This window comes from Aulonocara sp. 'chitande type north' Nkhata Bay, linkage group LG9 (assembly GCF_057382095.1).
Source record: "Aulonocara sp. 'chitande type north' Nkhata Bay isolate Kocher_YH1m ecotype deep benthic linkage group LG9, A_spYH_male_GT1.1, whole genome shotgun sequence".
NCBI lineage: Eukaryota > Metazoa > Chordata > Actinopteri > Cichliformes > Cichlidae > Aulonocara > Aulonocara sp. 'chitande type north' Nkhata Bay.
This window is the reverse complement of record NC_141352.1, coordinates 15,455,388-15,472,633: the sequence shown is the minus strand read 5'-3', so window position 1 is coordinate 15,472,633 and position 17,246 is coordinate 15,455,388. Positions and strand designations below refer to the sequence as shown.

The window sequence follows — 17,246 nt, the reverse complement described above, 5'->3', positions numbered from 1 at the left end:
CTCATTGATTAATAAATCAGTTTTGATGACCTGAAGGCTCACAATGCTCACCAATGTAAAGACGAGTGAAAATACTCGTAACTTTTTTTCTGGACTCAAGAGCAAGAGAGAGGAAAAAGGATGATATATTTTATGGGAATGTGATGATATAAAGCAGAGAAAAACAGTAAACTGGCTCATTTAAGAATCTTAACCCAGATGATTGTTTTTGTTTTGCTTTTAGATGACATAACTGAGTATTATAGTGTGTAATATAGTGTACAATAATACGATCTACTTCAGTGAGTTATTTAATGGGTTATCATAGATTTATCTGAAATCGCTAATTTATTTAGTGTTTTCTAAATGTGTTTATTATGTAAATAAAGATTTCTCACCAAACTACAATTAAAGAGCAGCTTTCCACAGGACAGATTTAAGTCATCTTAGAGTTCAAACAAAATTAACTTATTTTACACACTGGGAGCGCTGGGGTTTTGTTTTATTTTTTTTAAATTTGCCCCCCTCATAAAGTGAACTGCTTTGGACCGTCTCGCTTTTCTCTCTGCTCCAAACTTTGAAACCATGTGGAACCAAAATGGTAAGTTTGCTGCCGGCGATTCTCTTTTCACTTCCTGTCGGTAGGTACGCACACACGCGCGCCTTGCGTCATTACGCACTTCCCCTCCTCTATGAAGTTCCCCCTCTTCTCACCGTCGCGCCGTGACGGGGATGTTTTGGTGAAAGAAAATACAGCGTCAAAAGGGGACGTAAACACGTTTAAAACATGACATTAAGGCCCAGCGGGACCTAAAGTGGCGTCGTAGGGGAGCGAGAAGGCGTCTTCGGCGAAGCTTTGGGTCCGCCTTTATGTATTCCTCCGCATGTCCGCTTTCTTCGTAGATGGTGTCCGGCGAGCGTTGTCTGGCGGCGGACGACGAGTTCTTGACGAGTAACATGAAGGAAATGATTGGAGGGTGCTGTGTGTGTTCAGACGAGCGAGGCTGGGCGGAAAACCCGCTGGTGTACTGCGACGGACACGGCTGCAACGTCGCCGTGCATCAAGGTAAGCCACGGAGCTTGTGCTAGGAGCTAGCAGTTAGCTCGCAGGCTAGTTATCGTTGTCTTGTTGCAAGGTTATGGAGCCTCCTCCTCCTCCTGCTCTCACCAAGGCCAGGCTCAACGCATGTCGCTGGCCCCTCCGATGATTTGGCTTGGCAGCTAACAGGGCCTGTGTACCCTTCTGCTGATGATGGCTGACAGCAGCTTTATGCACACATTTCTAGCTGCGAGGCGTGCTGTTTTCCCCTCTACTAAGACCTGTCACGTGCTCAGAGAAGGAGGGTTACTCTCCTCTTGACAAACGGTATAAACTTAAGAGGTGAGCTCGAAACCAGCAGTTTAAACCATGCATGCAGTCAACGGAGTAAACAAATACAATAAATCTGGCTCTAAATAAAGAGAGGAAGCAGTTTAGTGTGGAAAACATTTTTTGTTTTGTGTTTTAGGGGGTCCAGTTCAAGAAGCAAAACAGTGATTTCTGCACGCTAACTCTCACTCACTCACGTGATGACGTCCACTGTTTACATAGCTGGTCATGTGTCCATTTGGCAAACAGTGGGATGCTATTTGAAATGTCAGCAGCTCTGAAGTCAGTGCACGGCAGTGTATTTGGACTTGTAGCACTGTTTTGTTTGTAACAATTTGTGGCAGTGTTTAGACTGCTTAGTAGGCCTGTCTGGCAGCAGCGTGATTGTAAGTAAACATAGGAAACGGCTAAAGTGTTACATACTTCACTGCACTCATCAGGTCAGATGTTAACACTTTCTTTGTATTTATCTCCCTCTGTTCAAATTCGAGCTACATTTTGTAAGGTTGAAGAAATCTGCGAATAAACCTTGTTGAATATTTGAATTTCTTCCATAAGATGTCAGGTATCAGTACTCTGTAGAAAATATGGTTTCCCTAAGCACAATACTTTTAATTTTTCAAGGAAAACTGACATTTGAAGCTTTGAAAGCTACTTATTCTCCAGAAATGAACTAATTAAGATTAGTTGGTGCTCTGATTCAGACAGCACTCGTGTCATGATCTGCCCTTGAACCGCAGCTGAAACGGCTTCTTTTTAAGTTAGGCTAGTATCAGATTAAGTTAACTAGGAACATTCAGTAGTCTATAATGGAGATGCAATGATTGGAAATTTCTTGACCAATCCTAATTTTCCAGAACTATTGAAAATAGTTTACAGTTATAACTCACAGCATACACAAATGAAAATAAACTTTTCTTTAAAGAAAAATATTATGTTCATGCTGATGAGATTATTACATTTGAGAATATTCCCCAAACTACAGCAAGTTACAGGATCTTCTCTCACTTAACTGAAAATAGGGTACTCTGTTACTGAAAGAGGTACAAATAATTAACTACTGAACCACTTTCACTTGATGCTGTCTAGCTTACCAAATAAAAAGCAGGCGAAACAGATTTGTATAGCAAAACAAATGTCAGGTACTTGCATCATTTTACAGTATGTTTATAAATTCCCCAGATAACAGAAAATCTTTTTTTTTTTGTCTTTTTTGTTTTACTTGTCTAAATGATTTTCTTCATAACTACTTTGATTCGTTGCTCATACCGAGGCTTAGCTTTAGCCACTTTCCCTTTGCTCTCTCTTTAGGTATCTCACTAGGTTATGAATGTATTTGCGGTTTATTTAACTGTGTCTTCATTCACTTCCATGATAACAAGGTATCCTGCTTGCGACAAATTGACTGTGCTGCATCGTGCACAGACCGCTCTTATTCGGTCCAGCCACCCGTCTTTGTCAAAACCACTAGAAATGTTTTGATTGATTGTTATAACTGAGCATTTTTGGAAGTGACGAACACTAACTGCTGTTAGAGTAGCAAACAAAACTGCACGTAATTAATTGGCTCTTTCTTATAATATTTCAAACTGAATTGCGTAGTATGTGCAGAAGATCTTGATATTTCATCTTTGTTTGGTCACTCGTGTCTTCATTTGAACTCTGTAACCCTTGGATGTTTTGTTCTCCAAAATCTGGATTATAGCTGTTTATTCCAGCGGATTATGGGCTCTGGTCAGATCCGAGATAATCTCGAAATGTGTAGAGGTAGGCTATTTAGGGTAGTCTGGCCGCATTTAGGGTAGCACTGCCTTGTGCTTGTACCTTTACAACAAGTCTGATTCTCTTAAATCGAACTTGAAAACAGAAAATGTGTTAATTTAAATTGAAAACAAGTCTATTTAAATAATGTAAATCAGGTTTTTTTCCCTTGTTGTGTGGAAGTATAAAGTGTAAATTATAAATCTGTGACCTTGTTAATGCATCATCCATGTAGAAAGTTTAATGAAAAACATCTAATATAGTTAGTCTAGCTTTAAATGTAGCCAGTTATGATTTTGACATTTCCTCAAAATTTTTGTAGTTGTGTTGGAAGCCAAATAAATGCTGTGGCTTGTTTCAGTGAAACATCTTTGTGTATGAGTTAATAACTGATGCCAATATAGATTCCTAATGACAATGGTCTGCTAGTGATTTCACCATTGTCCCAAATATTTTGTAGGACAAGGAAATGATGTCAGTGCAGTGGCATAAAAATAGCATCTGTGAAAGCAGCGTGCTCAGCAGTCTGTTAGATCAAAAAGCTGTTCTCCTCCATCCAAACCAGCTTAGTTGCACATGTCAGTTTCTGGCACATGTGAGGAGTGGAGATGATGTGATGTTTATGAAGATGTGAAACATCAGGTTATGAAAATGTTTTTTAAGACTGACTGTGTTGTGGTTACTGTGACTGACACTGTTTGTTTCTTTACCCCAGCCTGCTATGGCATTGTGCAGGTGCCCACTGGTCCTTGGTTTTGCAGAAAGTGTGAATCTCAGGAGCGAGCAGCCCGCGTGGTGAGTCACAAAGCCCTCTACCCTTTCATCACTGATGATTTAATGCCTACAATCACAGGACTTATCCTGAGCCGTCCTATTGTTAATAAGCGAGCCAAGAAAATGGCACCAGGTTGGGTGGTGCGTCATTTTTGTGTCCGTTTATAGATCCTGGATAAAAGCGGTTGTAAAAACAAGTCCCACAGCATGTTTCTTCTGCAATATTCCTTAATGTCAGGAAAGACAAACTTGAGGGAGCTTGTAATTGCTTCTCTATTACGTAGTCTGCAGCTTGTACAACAAGACTTGCAACTCTTTAGCACTGCAAAACAACAAATAGCTCAAGTTCATTTGCGAGAGTGTTGTGAGATCATGTTAAGAGATCGTAAGTCAGTGTTCTGAGGGTAGAATCGTGATTCAAGTAATGATCCTTGTCACAAATTTGGTTAAACGATATAATCATGTTCATTAGGGATGGGTACCGGTTCTGACATAAACGGTAGTAACCAGACCGAAAAGCAGCGCACATTTCGGTGCTTTATTTCGGTGCTTTTTTTTCCTGAGCTGTGATACACTTCTAGCCAATCATTTTACGTTTCCGAGGATAGTAGGCGGGGCCAGGTACGTCCGTTCTGTTAGAGCAGAGCTACAGATTAAAAATGTCCAAGGCGAAGCGGTCAAAAGTCTGGCTGTACTTCACAGCAAAATATGCAAACTCAGCAGCAACAAGTGCTTTAAGCTGATACTGTGATACTGTCAAAGGAGGTAACACCAAGAATCCGATTAAACAGCTGGCGACGCATAGCGTTTTTTTTAAAAGCCGAGAAATGCGCCGTATTTGATAGCTTGCTGCGAGACCTCACACCGTGCACGTCGGGTGTGGTGCCAGTTATCGGACCCGGAGCAACATCCCCCAAAAACCCGAAGAATAGAGTCCTGGCCCCTAGCCCTGCCAGTATAGCAGAAATGATGACGGGTGATGATGGCAGCAGCAGCCGTTCTTCTCTGCATGAGTAGCTTCATGTTGTTCGTGTGTAATTTACGTTGAGTAGGCTAAACACGTTATTACATTAATGCATGTAAGGTGAACTAGCAAACATCATCATAGCTACATGCGGCTGTCCTCTTGTTTGATGGCAGATACTCCCTTCACCCTGGCCAAAAAGGCTAAAATGACCAAAGAAAAAGTGGGAAACGGTTAAACATGAGAGGTTTTTGGACAAAGTTTGTGTTTTTTCCATTGTTTAAGCACTGCTTCCAGCCAAGAGTGATGCCATATATGCCACATAGCTGCAGAAAAGGCTAACATTGTTATCTTTTTACAAAAAAACCCAGCTGAACATGAGAGGTTTTTGGACAAAGTTTGTGTTCTCCATTCTTTAAGCACCGGTTCGAGCACCGTTTAAGCACCGGCACCGTTTCAAAAGTACCGATTTGGCACCGGTATCGGATAAAACCTAAACGATACCCATCCCTAATGTTCATAAGAGTCCTCTCCAGTTATGCCACATTTCCGCTAGCACCTTCTCTGTAGAGCAGAGTCTGTTTCAGTCGTACCACCTTAATGTGCGTGTTATAGAAAGATGGGCCTAAAGTCCCAGGATGCCATTTGTGCTTGACACAACACAACGATGGAATACATGGAGGCGACGGCATACCTGCTGCTCAGTCTGTCACAAATGATGTCTGCAGCTCGTTGTTGGATCACAGTGCTAGTTTGTGTGTGGACATTTCCCTTGCTGTTGGGATGCGGTAATGGCGGATTTGAGTGTTGTGAAGAAGTCTCTTCATGACTCATTGAGTGACGCCATTGACTGAGCAATCGGTGGCAGTGATGCTGTTCACATTTTTTGGATCAACTCACTTCAAAAAATATACCTGGTAGCCAACGGAGAACCTTAAAAACCAGCTCGAGTAGGTGTTAGTGGGGAAAAAAGGCAGAAAAAAAGAAGCTACTGATAACTCGTAAAAGTCTGCAAGAGTGGAAGTCTCCACCACTTCGGCTTTTCTCTGAGGATGTTTTATTGAGGATGTAAATTCCAATCCCAAGTTTGGCTCTGATGTGCATCGGTTGGAATCGTGTTATAACCAGTCACTCTTTTGCTTAGTTTATGTGGAGTAAGAAAGCTTGGACTTTGCTGTTTTGATACAATCTGTGAAATTCCTCCAAAAAGTAGATTTATGCCAAATTGAAATCATCCACGCAAATAAACTGTGGTCTGTTTGCCCAGCTAGTATGGTTAATATTGGCTGGTAAGAACTGTGGTGTAGACAAAAAACATCATTTTAAGTTTAAAAAATGGTTTCAGAATATGTCCCGAGTAGGGCTGGGCCATATTATACCGTTCACGGTAATACCGGTATAATGTTAGGCAACGATAGGAAAATGAAATATCGCGATAGAATGGGAGTAAAACGCGCATGCGCAGTGCCTTTGTTTTCATATGCACATGGCCGATTGTTGAGTGAAACAGATGAACCAGAATTGGTTTGTAAAAATGGTGCAACTTCCGTGATGTGGAACTGGTTTGGCGTTTGTCCGTCAGATACACAACAAAGCACATTTTTTTGCAGAACATGCAAGCGGCCGTCGTTATTGTCGTATTTGTCGGACTAAGATGCTCTTAAATCTGGGAGTAATCTGGGTCCTAAACTCCGTATTCTTCAGGTCAAACAACACTGCAGCATCACTTAGAGTTAAAAACTGTCTAAATTCTTTCATCTTTAATAAAACGATCAGCATTGCTGCTTTACCAGGTGTAACTATAAAGTTTAACTTCCAGGCATCCATGAAAACAAAAGTTATTACATTTAACGGAGTTAGAAGTTAGCAGGAAGCTAGCGGAAGTTAGCTTGCTAGTTTCGCTAGTTACCTAAGCATGATATTGCATGTTCTGACTGAGAGATTTCTGAAAAAAATCAAACGTACAGTTCTGCTATCACTTCCAACATAAATGAAGACAGGAAACTAAACAGCAGTGACGTTTGTAGGGTTACTGAAGTTGGGCTAGCTGGTATATAATGATGTGCTACGTGATCGCTAGCGACACAGCTATGTTAGCATAACATAAACAGTGAAGCTGGAGGACGAACACTAACACTTTTCCACTTATAAAAGTTAACGTGAAGGTTCTTCATGGTTAGAGACAAATGCAATCGCATGGCAGGATGCTGTAAACGGACCAAACTTCAGTCAGGAGAACAACTGAGATAATCCATCCACAATACGAGGTTAGTCATTAATATACTGCAACAACATGGGAATAGAACAGCTGCCAGAGAATTCAACATTAATGAATCAATGGTACAGAAGTGGAGGAAGCAAGAAGAATGAGTTTAATAAAGTTTGATTTATCTGACTGCTTTGTTTCACTTAATGTGCCTTATAATCCCGTGCACCTTATGGTCCGAAAAATCCGTACTGCACACTTCAGTTTAATGTTGCAAAGCACCTATTTTTAACTTCAGTGGATATTATACACGGTTATGCTCAGGATATGTCAGCCCATTTCTACTGGAAATGCCTTTTGGTTAAACTTTCAGCAAGGAATTTGCATTTGCACTGTTACATTTTTATAAAGCTTTAATGTACATAAAAACCAGCTTCTTGTTTAAGTGAAAATAAATGGAAGGTTGTCTTTTTGCGCTAGTAATGTTGTGGAGTTGTATTTTGTCTCGCATCAATTATATCGTCGGTTATATCGTTATCGCAAATTTTCAAATATATATCGTGATAAATATTTTTGGCCATATCGCCCTGCTCTAGTCCCGAGTACATTTCCAAGTGGCCTCTCGGTGCAGTTTTGTTTATGGTCAGAAATCAAATGGAGCAAACATAATTTGTAATTGCAGACATGTGGTTTAAGCTTATTTCAACAGTCACACTCCTAATAAATCAATCTGCTGCTTGGAAGCTGTCCTAAAACCAACTGCAGCATCTAACTGCATAAGCAGTGTAAATGTAAACAATACGGCAACCATGGTAACGCATGCTCCCGCCAGCATGTGGACGCAGAGAGTTTACGCCGATCAGTTGAAGCTGAGGTCTGTAGTATTTGTGTCGTGTCTGTGCCGTGTGGGTTAATTCCATTAAAAGCACAGAGTGATCCTAGAATATTTCCAAGTAGGGTGGCTCTTTCTTTATTGTTTATTTGTTTGTTTTTTGGTTCTGTTTTGCCTGTTTGTTATTGTTCATGACCTGTGATGGATTTGCTGCCTGCAACAATAATGTAGTAATAATGCTAATGTGCATTTATTTCTTTGAAGTCAAAGACTTTAAACATAGATGTTAAAATTGTTAGACATCACACTAATGTGCTGTTAGTCACCAGGATTTGGTGAAAATAGAGACACCATAGTACTGCACCTCTGTATTTAATGTCAGTGTGTGAAAATGTGTTGATTTTATACTTTAAACTGTTTAAATATGTTTAAAAAAAATCTTAAATGGAATTCTTAAAGAGATTTGTAGCAATGCGGGACATTTTGTGAACAAAGCAGTGCAGGAATTACTTCAAATTTGTGCACATTAGCAGAAAGGTTTGACTCATCGATCTGCTTGTAAGTAATTAAAATTCACATCAAGCTCAGTTGTATTTTTGAAACCCAAGTCACAATTCGAAGCTAGAAGGAAAGATACGTTTGCTCTATATTTAACACTTCTTCCTGAATATTCAACATATCATTTGATTTTGAAGGTCAACTGCAGTTGATTGCATTATATGGTGATACACAGCAAGAGGATTTGGGGCATTACTTTCTTTAATATTCAACTAAATTATTAGTATTGTATGTGCAGCACTGAAGGGACTATGACACATTTTTGTGATTCCTGTACGCTCACACAGAGCGACCCTGCTCTTCATGCCAATGTTGTAGAAAAACCATTCAGCACTGGTTACACTTGGCTATTGTTGATGCTGACAGTCGCTCGGGCTTTGCTATTAGATGTTATGACTTGATATTGTGTTTATCTATTCATCCTGTTCTCTTTTTAAGGCCACTTATGTAGAGTAATTGTAGCAGGTTAAATCATTCATCTCTGTATGGAAATAAAGTCAGCTGGGATTGGGGGATGTCCCTATGATATACAGTCATATGAAAGAGTTTCCACAGGATTGTGTGCAGTTGTTTGAAAAACTAAGCCCACTTCAGTAGCTTTTAGAACCATCTTTAGCAATGATAACTTCAAATAATGGTTTTCTGTCTCTTTATCAGTCTCTCACATCGCTGAGGAATTTTGGCCCACTTTTTGTTGCCTCACTTCTTTATTTCTTATACACAGCATTCAAACCTCCAGGCCTCCAGTTGAAATCTGGAATTTGACTGGATCATTACAGCACCTTGATTCTTTGCTTTTTCAGCCATTCTGTTGTAGACCTACAACATTATTTATATCTACTTGTTTTTATTTTATGGGAAGCAGATCTGTGTGTAGGATCATTGTCCCGTTGCATGACCCAATTTCAGCCAAGCTTAAGTTGTCAGACAGATGGCCTCAAATTTGACTCTAGAGTACTTTAGTATACAGAGGAGTTCATGGTCCACCCAATGAATGCAAGGTGCCCAGCGCCTATGGCTGCAAAACAAGCCCAAATCATCACCCCTCTACCACTGTGCTTGGCAGTTGTTGGTCTTGTCTGTCCAAAGGACATTGTTCCAGAGGTCTTGTGGTTTGTTCAGAGCTAACTTGCAAGCTAAGGATGTTGCCATGTTCTTCTGGCCTTCTCCTGACAAACCTTTCCAACAAGCTTTATTTATTCAGTCATTCTGTAATTGTTCTGTCGTGACTTTAATATTTAATGTGATAACCGAGGCCTGAACAGTCTGAGATGTAGCTTTCAGGTTTTTTGCATTTTTCTAAGCATTGCACAGCCTGAGCTTAAGGTGAATTTGCCTGGATATATACCTCTGGTAAGAAGCTGCCCAAACGTCTTTTTTCCCCCCTACAGATGCACTCACACTTGTTGATGATCAATTAATCAAGGCCATTTGATTAACAGCACATGGCTGACTTCCTCCTCCTCCTCCTGAAAGCAGTAAGGGAGTCTCTGTTTCCCTCCTGTGTGCGAGCTGTGAGAGCTGCACATAAGTAGCCACTCAGTTCTGTCTGTGCCACTCACAATTAGAGATGAGTGTTATAGTGGTTGGATAGCACTACATGAACATTAAATTATACCAAATTCCTAGCCCCATCCCTGGTGGCAGCAGCCACCAGGTTTAAGACCTTTACTGGCGGAAACCCTGGATGATGGTCAAGAGTGATCACTAATAGCTTGCTAGTCGAGACAATATTCAGGTCGTTCAGCCTATTACTGCATTCAATCAATATTATTTTTAAATCATTGTCGGGTGTCAGCATTTCCACATATAACTGACATGTGACACCAGGATTCATGAGTACACAGGCGAACACACGGGTCAGATTAGCATCTCTGATATGTTTGAAATGCTCGTCTGTGTGAGAAGCAGCTACGGCTCTATATGGTTGGAGTGATGGCAGCTTATTATACAAACATAGGTTAGTGATTTAATATTTAAAGATGACAATTTTTGTCAAATACACACGAGAAAATGCTAACATAATACATATTAATATGTAGTGCCTTACTACCCATCTCTTCTATAATGCATTTTTGGTATACAGTGTGAGGGTCATCACACTGCAACAGTTAGATTATACAGAACTGACCTGACAGCAGCTTACTCTGACTTATTAAACAGAGGATTGTAATGAATTTTATATTACTGAATGACATGTTTTATTACTGAGCAGCACCCATCATTGTACCGCTCCCTAGTGAGACTTGAAAGCTTGCTTGAATTAAGCAAACTTTCATTTAAGATGAAATGGCCATGTGTACCATTCCATATTAAATCTCTGTACAGATTGGTGGAAGCTGCAGTATACGGGGGCATATTAACTAGGAAGAATAAATTACAGGTCCTCACAGACTTGGCTGCTACTCCTACTTTATGTGGTGTAACTGCCTCCACCAGCAGGTTTCTCTTTGGCATGTTCCTACTGTCCTATGCGTCATGCCTGTCAATCTGCATACTGTTCCAGTTACTATCACATTTAACTAAATATTTTTTTAAAGCTTGAACCTCCTTAAGCCTTGAAACTGTTTCAGTGTGGCTTGTTAGACGGATAATATTTGCTGTGTGTGGTGAACCGGGTGTACCAAAAAGAATCATCTGATTTCAAAAGGCTGCGGTTTTTGAAGTAATGGAGATGGAAGCTTGTGGTAAATTTTAAAATACTGAGCTGAATATAAAGTTTTACATGCAAAATGTTTGCAAGTGCTGAATGTGTTCCCCTCTGGATGCATGGCATATGTCCATATGATAGTCAGACTCCCATACTTTTGTGAGCATGTCTGGAGTCACTGCAGCCGCTGTTGTTGTGCTGCCTATCGGGAAACACGTGAAACTCAGGGATCTGCTCTTTCTAACAGTACCTGTTTCAGTTGTTACCGTTGAACGTCTGTGGAATCAAAGCATTTTGAAATTGGATTTTACTTTTTCATAAACCCTGTATTAAGGGATTTACACACCCGATGTGTAAAATCTGTGCAAATATTTTTTTGGACTCCCCTATTTTTATTGCAGCCGTTCACACCGACCGCGTAATTTCGCTGGACAAATTTGCAGCATTTATTTATTTATTTATTTATTTTTTTAGCCAAGCCTGATTATTCTGATTCCAGTAGACAGATCTGAGCAATCAGACTGCTGCATTTGGCAGCATGTGCACTCGCAGCTCAAAACACGCACTGGTGCTCCATATACAAATAGTAAAACAATACCGTTTTACCTCAGACTCAGAGCTAGATGCTGCTCCGGGTCAGTCGGCTCTCTGGAATTATTTCTCTGCTTCCTCAGATGTGGTCCCAACTTCTCCAACAAGAGCTCGAACTGCCCCACTGACACCCTAAAATATGTACAGCAACAGCTTCGACTCCTGGATCAAACCATAAAATTCTCCGTGCTGCTGCCTCCTCATGAGAACTGGATAAACCCAGAATCTCAGTTTCTTCCTTGTCTTGTCTGTCTTCATTTTTTTTCGTGTGTGTGTGTGTGTGTGTGTGTGTGTGTGTGTGTGTGTGTGTGTGTGTGTGTGTGTGTGTGTGTGTGTGTGTGTGTGTTGTTGTTGTTGTTGTTGTTTTTTTGTTTTGTTTTTTTTTTAAGTACAAATTTTCTGCAAAAATGCAACCCATTCGGTATTTGTAAGAGCTCAGTGTGTAACTTTATAGTGCAAAAGTAGTTCCTGGTTATGTTCCTGCTGAACGCAGCCTTGGCAAACGTTGCATTTCTAATAACTGCAACAGGGTGGTTGGGCTCACCTGCTCTCCACAAACACCTGAATCATCACACATAAGGTTGTCCTCTCAAATTAATATGATGTCTTTAAACCTTTAAGGATCGGACTAGACTTTGTCAGTCCAAGATTAACTTCATGTTGCTGTTGACACAGGTGCTGGAATGATCTGCCTACTTTCTCTATTCATGTGTGAAAAGCAAATATACTTTTACTGATATTTATCATGATGGCAAACTGCTTTTCTTTTAACTCGTGGAACTAATGGAGGAATAGAAGAAATCTGACAATAACTTGCTGTACTCTGCTGTCATGTTAAAAATGCTTAGTTTGCTAGGATCACCCTCAATGGGTTACCTAAGTGCATTTGTAACAGTCTCTGTGTGTACAAAAACTTTACCTTGAAGTTGATGGGTCATTTACTAAATGACCATGATTTTTGTGTCTCCAACTTTGCTAGAAAAGTCGGTGTGTGGTTCAGACTCCTAAACTCCATGTCTGATTTATAAACTTAGTAAAAAAATTGCATGTACAGTGGGGCAAAAAAGTATTTTGTCAGCCACCGATTGTGCAAGTTCCCCCACTTAAAATGATGACAGAGGTCAGTAATTTGCACCAGAGGTACACTTCAACTGTGAGAGACAGAATGTGGAAAAAAAAATCCATGAATTCACATGGTAGGATTTGTAAAGAATTTATTCGTAAATCAGGGTGGAAAATAAGTATTTGGTCACCTCAAACAAGGAAAATCTCTGGCTCTCACAGACCTGTAACGTCTTCTGTAAGAAGCTTTTCTGTCCCCCACTCGTTACCTGTATGAATGGCACCTGTTTGAACTCATCATCTGTATAAAAGACACCTGTCCACAGCCTCAAACAGTCAGACTCCAAACTCCGCCATGGCCAAGGCCAAAGAGCTTTCGAAGGACACCAGGAAAAGTATTGTAGACCTGCACCAGACTGGGAAGAGTGAATCTACAATAGGCAAGCAGCTTGGTGTGAAAAAATCAACTGTGGGAGCAATCATCAGAAAATGGAAGACATACAAGACCACTGATAATCTCCCTCGATCTGGGGCTCCACGCAAGATCTCATCCCGTGGGGTCAAAATGATCATGAGAACGGTGAGCAAAGATCCCAGAACCACACGGGGGGACCTGGTGAATGACCTGCAGAGAGCTGGGACCAAAGTAACAAAGGTCACCATCAGTAACACACTACAACGGCAGGGAATCAAATCCCGCAGTGCCAGACGTGTTCCGCTGCTGAAGCCAGTGCATGTCCAGGCCCGTCTGAAGTTTGCCAGAGAGCACATGGATGATACAGCAGAGGATTGGGAGAATGTCATGTGGTCAGATGAAACCAAAGTAGAACTTTTTGGTATAAACTCAACTCGTCGTGTTTGGAGGAAGAAGAATACTGAGTTGCATCCCAAGAACACCATACCTACTGTGAAGCATGGGGGTGGAAACATCATGCTATGGGACTGTTTTTCTGCCAAGGGGACAGGACGACTGATCCGTGTTAAGGACAGAATGAATGGGGCCATGTATCGTGAGATTTTGAGCCAAAACCTCCTTCCATCAGTGAGAACTTTGAAGATGAAACGAGGCTGGGTCTTCCAACATGACAATGATCCAAAACACACCGCCCGGGCAACAAAGGAGTGGCTTCATAAGAAGCATTTGAAAGTCCTGGAGTGGCCTAGCCAGTCTCCAGACCTCAACCCCATAGAAAATCTGTGGCGGGAGTTGAAAGTCCGTGTTGCGTCGGCGACAGCCCCAAAACATCACTGCTCTCGAGAAGATCTGCATGGAGGAATGGGCCAAAATACCAGCTACTGTGTGTGCAAACCTGGTAAAGACCTATAGTCAACCTTTGACCTCTGTTATTGCCAACAAAGGTTATGTTACAAAGTATTGAGTTGTATTTTTGTTATTGACCAAATACTTATTTTCCACCCTGATTTACGAATAAATTCTTTACAAATCCTACCATGTGGATTCATGGATTTTTTTTTCACATTCTGTCTCTCACAGTTGAAGTGTACCTCTGGTGCAAATTACTGACCTCTGTCATCATTTTAAGTGGGGGAACTTGCACAATCGGTGGCTGACTAAATACTTTTTTGCCCCACTGTAATGTAGTGAATAATTGTTATGCCAAGCTTTATTTAAGTGAAACAGAGTAAAAGGATTACCTTTGATCGTTATTTTATGGCAACACATTGCCAGATTTGAAGCAAAGTAACAGCTCAGGTCTATTTCATATGCCATTTACTGCTAAAGGATTTGCGATGCTTTAATTGGATTAATAAGTAAATTAAGTTTTCCGCTGCAACTGAGTACATGCACTTGGATGAAACACAACCTTAGGTGGCAGGTAGCGAGGGTGTTTTCCCAGAGAGTTTCTGGCCGTGTGCCCAAGTCCGGGCGACAGGCCAGCTCCTCTCACTTACACTCATATTTGTCATACCTCGAGCAAGCACATGAGGTTGACCTCTTGTTTCTGACATGATGTTTCGTCTTTACCCACAGAGGTGCGAGCTCTGTCCCCACAAAGATGGAGCGCTCAAGAGGACGGACAACGGAGGTATGCTTCTTCTCAGCTGCGCACACACACTCATACATGCTGCCATCTGTGGTTAACCTCTTGTGGATTTTGTCATTAATTGCATGTCACCAGCAAGTTTAAGGGCTGTAAGCATGCTGGGAGAGTTATGTTGCTGTTTGTTGTATGTGCTGCCTCTGTAGCGTCCTTGCCAGTCCATGTTTTATGAGGGTGTGTCAGTGTGTGTATGTTTATGGGGGGGCGGGACAGGATGGGTATAGTGCGTAGCCTGTGAGGAGTCTCCACACTGGGTTCATTGGGAGGTCAGCTTGTTGGAGACTGTAAATATTCTGTGTGTGTGTGTGTGTGTGTGTGTGTGTGTGTGTGTGTGTGTGTGTGTGTGTGTGTGTGAGTGTGAGTGTGAGTGAGAGTCAGGCTGAGAGAGGCACAGCTGTGGGATTGTGTCCAGGCCTGCAGGGAGGCATCAGGACAACACTAACACACACCATTTTACTACTTTCTCTTTTATTTTACCCTTCCCATGACCCCTCTCTCCCTCGTTTTTCCTCCCATTTTTCTTTCACAATCTTTTCCCCAACTCTGTTACTCCGCTCATCAGTTCCTCTTCACTTGTTGATCTGTGTGGTGGTAGTTGTTGTTTCAGGTGGGACCGTAATAAAGCAGAGCAAGGTCTGAAATGGGTATTTGATCCATCATGTTAACATATAGCAGACCGAGAAAAAAGGAATAGCATAGAAAGGCAGAAATTCAGTCTTTATCCGTCTTCCCGGTCTCCATTTTACAGCTTAAGGTTAAAGATGATCATTTTCAATCATCATCTGTCTTCATATATTTAATTGGGACCCGATTGAAACACATTTGGTTCTCACAGGTTGGTTGTAAGACATGTTAAACTCGAGGCAGCAGTTTGAAAACTTCAGGTGTTGATTTGGAGCGTCATTGTAAAGTTTATAACTGTACTGTGACAGCAGAGACCACATGGCTCCTAATGTTTCAAGTGTTTATCAAAGGAGCTAATAAGCCATTATCAGAAGCTCGCAGCCCTTTGCCTCATTTTTAACTTTTGTCTCAGCACGGTGGACTCTGTTAACTTCTTGACGTCACAGATGTCGGTAAAACGATGCTTTGTTCGGTTCTTGTGGGATTAAAGTGCGAACGCTGAGTTTGAGGAGGAAGGTTGTGCCAGTTTTATAGTCCTGTTTTATAGGCCTCTTCCAGATTCTTGGAGGGACTTCAAAACAACAACATGCCCGCATTTTACACTCGCTCCCTCCCCTGTGTCCCGCCCTCTGCCCTCCTCCCCCTGTCCCGCTCACCAGGTCAAAGGCAGGTCAGGGGTTCAACTGTAAGTTTAAGCCTGTTTTTGTTTCCGCTATGGGGGGAAAAACAGACACCTCCAGTGTAGCAGGAGACTCTCACCTCCATCTGACCTCCTGTTCACCTCCTCCAACTCCTCCTCAGCTCGTCGTCAATTCTGCTGCCACTCCACCATGCCTATGCCTCACTGTCATTCTGCTGCCCCCAGTTTGTCTTCACTGACAGGAAGCTGTGCATGTGTTAAGGCTCAGTGAATGGCTGCTTAGGTCGATGACCACCAATTTACAAATTAAAGCATTTGAGATTCTAGATCGAAACTCCAAGAGGTGAGGTTCACACTGACTTATCAGCAACCCTAAAGTTACATTTTTAGGTTTGTGTGACACTGCACAGCTTTAAAGGAGATGATTTATATATAATGTAGCTTCAACTAGGGGATAACCTTAAAGTTGAACTTTGTTGACATAATTTGCTGTTTAAAACAGGTGATAAATGATTGCAATACTAAGCATAGCACAAAATGGTAATAATTGAAATACTGTCACATTGTAAGTAAAGTATTGTAGTGTAACATCATATCATGGGGTATTCCCACCTCTAGATTCAGCATGGTGATTGGGAAGGGCCCACAGTGGCTGTGTTGGTTTGGGCTTTTAGTTTCAACCATTAAAAAACAAAAGAAAAGTCAATTTTGTGATTGACCATCAGATGAAATAGTGTTTGTCCTCTGGGTTTACTGTGTCCACTTCCCACGTAAAGCTTTACTATATTGGGAAAACTTGAAACTGACAAAATGAACTTCGCTCACATTTTATTACTTTTGAGGACTTTTGCAGGCGGTTAACATTTCTACTTGTAAACTGTGAAATGTTACCACAAATGACCTTTGAACCTATATCTGGTAGACGTAGAGGGTCTGATAAGTCTTCTTTGTGTATCTTTACAGGCTGGGCCCATGTGGTTTGTGCCCTTTACATACCTGAGGTGGAGTTTGCTAATGTGTCAACTATGGAGCCCATAGTACTCCAGTCTGTGCCACATGAGCGCTACAATAAGGTAACAAATGTATCTATGCTCTTAGACTTTACAAAAACAGATGTATAATGTCATACTGTGAGTAATTAAGTCCAGCCGTTTTCACACGTGCACTCTGGTT

At 41.3% G+C, this 17,246-nt stretch overlaps 1 protein-coding gene across 5 annotated transcripts in view; it reads left to right on the top strand.

The window, feature by feature from the left end:
* The first annotated feature begins 457 nt into the window (after positions 1 to 457).
* Positions 458 to 17,246, top strand: part of mllt10 (MLLT10 histone lysine methyltransferase DOT1L cofactor) — a 51,496-nt gene continuing 34,707 nt past the window's right edge. For 2 of the 5 annotated variants that reach the window (XM_086306047.1, XM_086306046.1), the window contains exons 1-4: positions 458 to 1,045; positions 3,825 to 3,904; positions 14,740 to 14,794; positions 17,037 to 17,146. In XM_086306047.1, coding sequence (XP_086162173.1) covers positions 883 to 1,045; positions 3,825 to 3,904; positions 14,740 to 14,794; positions 17,037 to 17,146 — 408 coding nt within the window. In that variant the 5' untranslated portion in view covers positions 458 to 882. Of the gene's footprint in view, positions 1,046 to 3,824; positions 3,905 to 7,402; positions 7,928 to 14,739; positions 14,795 to 17,036; positions 17,147 to 17,246 lie in introns of those variants that run through there. The other 3 variants (XM_086306048.1, XM_086306049.1, XM_086306050.1) reach the window with 3 other exon arrangements.